This window comes from Camellia sinensis, chromosome 5 (assembly GCF_055761805.1).
Source record: "Camellia sinensis isolate YWXY chromosome 5, ASM5576180v1, whole genome shotgun sequence".
Lineage (NCBI taxonomy): Eukaryota > Viridiplantae > Streptophyta > Magnoliopsida > Ericales > Theaceae > Camellia > Camellia sinensis.
In genome coordinates, this window is record NC_138965.1 from 158,827,777 (window position 1) to 158,832,870 (window position 5,094).

The following is a 5,094-nucleotide window of genomic DNA, read 5'->3' on the forward strand; positions in this document are numbered from 1 at the left end:
GGTACGGATTGTGTGTCTAAATGTTGCAGGAAACAAAATGGTGAGATTTGATTTCAAGTTTGTGTTTCAGATGATGGATTATGAGATACTATTGCCTATTGTTGTTGTGTTTTACTTTCAGCAGCTCTTTGCAGAGGAAAAGGGCAAGGACATGGTATGTATTTTACATGTATTGCAACTTTATCTGGTCTTGAAGTACATATATTCTTCTGCAAAATTATATTAGTGCATGATCTGACTTCTCACTGAGTCATTCCATTATGAATCACTTTTTTCTTCTGGTGGGGTTGGGGAATTATAGAGCACTAAGCCAGTGAACTTTATTGCAATCACACTTGCACTTATGTCAGCGAATATTTCGTCGAGGGCCCGGTTCAATCCACGTCAGTACTAGATTTAGCTCACACACACACAACTATTCCTTCCACCTGTCTTTGTAACCATGTCACTTGGGAAATGCTTTTTTAGTATTTTTTTAAAACTATTTTTTAGGATAAAATTATTGCTAACAAAATAGATGCATTTGGTAAATGCTATTATATATATTTATTTATTTTTAGTTAAATATTTTGGATTTTTAAGAAACTTTATATTCTTCTAGAGTACTTGAAAGTAAAGTAAAAGATTTTAATAGAAATTTAAAGATTTTTAACTAAAGACAAAAAAAAAAAAAAAAAAAAAAAGTACGGAAAAAAAATGATTTTTTTAAAACATATCAAACCAATGGATCCCATTAATTTTTTTTTTAAAGATTTATTTGCCGGCGAATTAAGTTGAATCTAAACAAGGAAAATGATTCAGGCTTACATAGCGAAAGTCTACAAACAAATTTTATACAGTACACAATGCAATGTTCTTTTATCTTGAATGGTGCCTACTCTCCACTAAATATTGCACACCCCTCTAAATTTTTCACAAAAAAGTACACACAATATAGTATTGGTGTTCATCTTGGTAGAACGTGGGCTTCTCTAGAAACACCGCATTCTATTTACTTTTTTGTAAAAAATTTATAGTTAGTAAAAAAAATTTATTTCTAAATCTAGGATTGCTCACCGGGTAGAATTATTTGGTGTCCATGAGGCACCGCGTGTTCATGTCGTAAACCAATCAACAAATACCGTGGCCTCTCCTTGTTTTCCCAATTGCCACTACGAATTCATGGACTCCACCTTTTTCACCAATTGAAGTTGATTTTGATCACCACCTAGCCATGCTTTTGGGGCATGGAATGACTTCTCCTTTAGCAAAGACCGGTTGCATGCCCTGCAACCTCCTGTGGGTACTCCTCTCCACCATTGCTTTGCAATGCTTCATACAAAGCAAGGGAATCCAAGATGGGCATGAAAGGCTCATCATCGGTGAAGAGTAGTGCATCATTAGCAGGGAACAATGGAGGTTCAGTGTCGAAGTTGAAGCTTCTTGCATGTTCGATCCAAGGGCTAACGGCGGTAATGTCCTCTCCTTTTCTACCTTGCGATCTTTCGTCGTCGTTTTCTGAGATTTTGCAGCGAGTGGGTTGGGAGGTAGGAAATTGTTGGAGTTTCTTCTTGTTCTTGGAGCAGATTGTGGTTGTTTTGGTTTGAGAGCCTCTCTTGTTCAAACGGGTATTCCAGTAATTCTTTACTTCGTTGTCCGTTCGGCCCGGGAGTCGACCAGCAATCAGTGACCAACTACATTAAGAAAAATTAAATAATTAGATAGGTTTAAAGTCTTTTTCAGTGAAGTTTTTTTAGGTTGAGTGAGATTAAAAGTACGGTAAGATAGAGTGATGGATTACTGATTCAGTGATTTTAGGTGATAAATAAATTACATTTGATTGTGCACTAGTGTGTTGGTATTAATTGAGTAAATCTATAAAATTATGTTACAATCCTCATTAATAGCATATAACGTGACTGTTTGATGGGTAAAGTGTTCTTTAATCATCTAATTTATTGGATTGGATTGGATTAGATTGGATTGTGAGTCTCACTTTCATGAGAATGTTAACTCCACCCTTGGAGGATTAGCAATCAAATGATTTTGATCAGGCTCATTGATTAGCAATCCAATTGGTCTCTCCCAACGCATAAACAAACTTGGCCTTAGGTTTTAGTCTTTCTGTGGTGAGAGCTTATAGATCAATTAGCTAATGACATCTCGCTACACTCTCGTATAAGATGTTGGGTTCAAACCTCACCTTTGATGAAGTTGGATCGAAGAGCTTTATTATTCCTTATCTGTCCTGGTTGTCACCTATAGCGGGTTCATCTGTCTCCGCCACTTGGCGGCTTGGCTACCTTTCTCCATATTTAAGAGTAGGCTAGATATAAATTGTATTTCAGATCCTCAATATAAAAATAAATAAATTGAAAGTCTGTAATCTTGACCACCCAGCACAATGCATGTTTGGTATCATTTTTGTTTATTTGTTTTCTAGAATTTTTATTTATTTATTTATTTATTGATATTGGTTACTTATTTGCAAACTTTTGCCAAAAATTATTTTTAGAAAGGAAACTTCTATTCTTACATAAAATTCATACAAAAAATTTGGCAAGAATGATGTGGCGTTGCTATTATTGTAAATAAATTCATTTTTAATGGTATTTTATTTTGAAACGAAAGGTCTACAATCAGCGGAGTTAGAAAATTAAGTTAGATTGGGCATTTAATAATTATATTTAAAAAAAATTATGATCAGCGTTAATACATTAATAATTTTATGAGCTAAATTAAGTGTAAAAAAATCAAATGTTCATTATTAATTGTAACAAATCAAAATTTTATAATAGAATGGAATAGTTCAGTGCGAAATGGTAATGTAAGTTTGTAATTTTAACATAAAAAATTATGGATCAAAATTTCTAATTTTAGAAAATAAAAACGCATAATTTACAACACAAATTATTATAAAATCTTTTAATTTTTATTTGCCAGAAAAATAGTAGAGATATAATATTCCTTATAAATGATGTGTTTTGAATAAAAATAATTAAACATTCAAACATTCTTAGAATACCATATGACGTTACCTATGTGATGTTCATAGCATGAGAAATCACAAGGGTTAGTTTGGGAAGTGGGTTGGCTTTTTAGTTTTTTGACTTTTTTGGCTATTTTAGCCTAAGCTACAAAGCTTGGTTTGGGAAGGGTTTTTTGACTTTTTTTTGTGAGAGAATAGTGTAATGATTATGGGTTGGATGTGATATTTTATTTGTTGTGACCAAAATAACCTATTTTGTCTTTTGTGGCTATTTTAGCCACAAACCATCTTCCCAAATCATCTTTAAATGGTCTGTCATTATCTCCTAACTACTTAAAAATGACGAGTTTATCATATACCATCCATAAGATTTTCTGGTACACTATTGATTTAGACTATTACATAGACAATACTACATCATACTTTCAAAATATCAAATAACTACATAATGCAAAAAAAACTTTAATCAAAGAGTAAGTTAAAGATAAAAAAAGAGAATACATTTTGCACGCAGAAACAAACGAATAAAAAAATCTTTGGCTCCGTTTCTTTCCACAATAAACTATATCTGAAAAATTATGTATAATTTTTTTTTTATTTGTATGATATTACTCTTTTAGAAAACGCTTTTAAACTGTTATTGTATTTTCAGAAACTGTTTCATACAAAACAAAAAAAAAAAAAAAAAAATGAAAGGAAAACTTTGAAAATAATACCTAACAAATCTTCCACTAAAAAAATAAAATAAAAAATGGAAGACACAGAAAACAAAATAAAGAAAGAAAGAATGAAAGAAAAAGAAGTAGAGGGTGGAAAATGAGTGAGCGACCAACCGGTTGCCGAGAAGCTTATGCAATCTGATGATGAGGTCTTTCTCGTCATCTGACATTCTTCCACGCTTTATGTTTGGTCTTAGATAATTTTTCCATCTCATCCTGCAGCTCTTACCCCCTCTCATCAAACCTAATATGCACCACAGAGAGAGAGAGAGAGAGAGAGAGAGAGAGTGAGTGATTGTCACACATTTAGAATCAACTTCAATTCTTAAAAATTATTTTTCAACTATATGTAGAGCTAATTATTTACCTGATTTTTCAGAAACATTAGCCCAGTTACCTTCTCCGTGAGCTTCTACATAATTTTTCAATATGATGTCCTCTTCTGGTTTCCACAAACCCTTCTTTATACTTGACTTCCCTTCTTTCATCTCCATTACTAGTATTTAATTCTCTCTCTCTCATACACACACAGGTGTGAGTGAGTAGTCAAAGTAGAAGTTGAATAAGATTATATATAGAAAAGTGGGTGTGGAGTATGGAGTATGGAATGTGGAATGTGATGTGAATTTGGTTAAAAGCACAGTTAAGAGGCTGTCTTGCATGGATTTCACACACCATGGTGGATAGTGGTACTGATAATGAATGGATGGTGCTCAAGGATTAGACTTGAGAGGGACCCTGGCTTTGTTTTTTCACTTTAAGCTTTCCTTTTTCCCCCATGACATTTTCTTTTATCTTGAAAGAAAAATTATTGCTCCACTTGTGGGGTGAGGGAAGAAAGATCACTCATATAACTTTAGGGCACACTCAAGACTACTTTTGGATCGAGAAAAGATTCAAATACAACTTTATTTACAAATTTGAGATTCAAGAATTGTATAAATGATATAAATAGGGGATAATTTTTATTATAAAAAAAATTCCAGGTTTGAGCATTTTAACAAAATAAATTTAAAATTTTAATTTTATCAATTTATTTTCAATCCAAACCATTTACCTATTTTTGTTAAGTAAAACTAATGGAAAATAATAGTATTTTAGTTATTTTCAATCTAAACCATTTACCTATTTTAGTTATTAAATGCAGTGCATATGTATAAAATATCTTAAATATAATTTTTTTATTGAATTTAATGATTAAAATAATCATTTTTTCATTGACCTTACCTAACGGAAATAGACAAATGATTTAGATTAAAAATAAATAAAAATGTAAGGTTTAAATTAACAAAATTAAAAAGTCAAGTTTATTTTGTTACAATGATCAAAATTTGGATTTTTTCTGTTGTGATTTTCCCTATTAATAATTAATGAGACTAAATGATTGACTTAGGTGGTATTTGATAA

The 5,094-nt window shown here is 31.6% G+C and overlaps 1 protein-coding gene across 1 annotated transcript; it reads right to left on the bottom strand.

The window, feature by feature from the left end:
* Positions 1-780: 780 nt before the first annotated feature.
* LOC114297977 (transcription factor MYB82) lies at positions 781-4,319 on the bottom strand. Its single transcript, XM_082870263.1, has 3 exons — positions 4,055-4,319; positions 3,802-3,931; positions 781-1,673 (listed from the first exon to the last, which is right to left on the bottom strand). Exons 1-3 carry the CDS (start codon positions 4,179-4,181, stop codon positions 1,244-1,246), a joined length of 687 nt encoding a protein of 228 aa, XP_082726389.1. The 5' UTR covers positions 4,182-4,319; the 3' UTR covers positions 781-1,243.
* Positions 4,320-5,094: the final 775 nt, after the last annotated feature.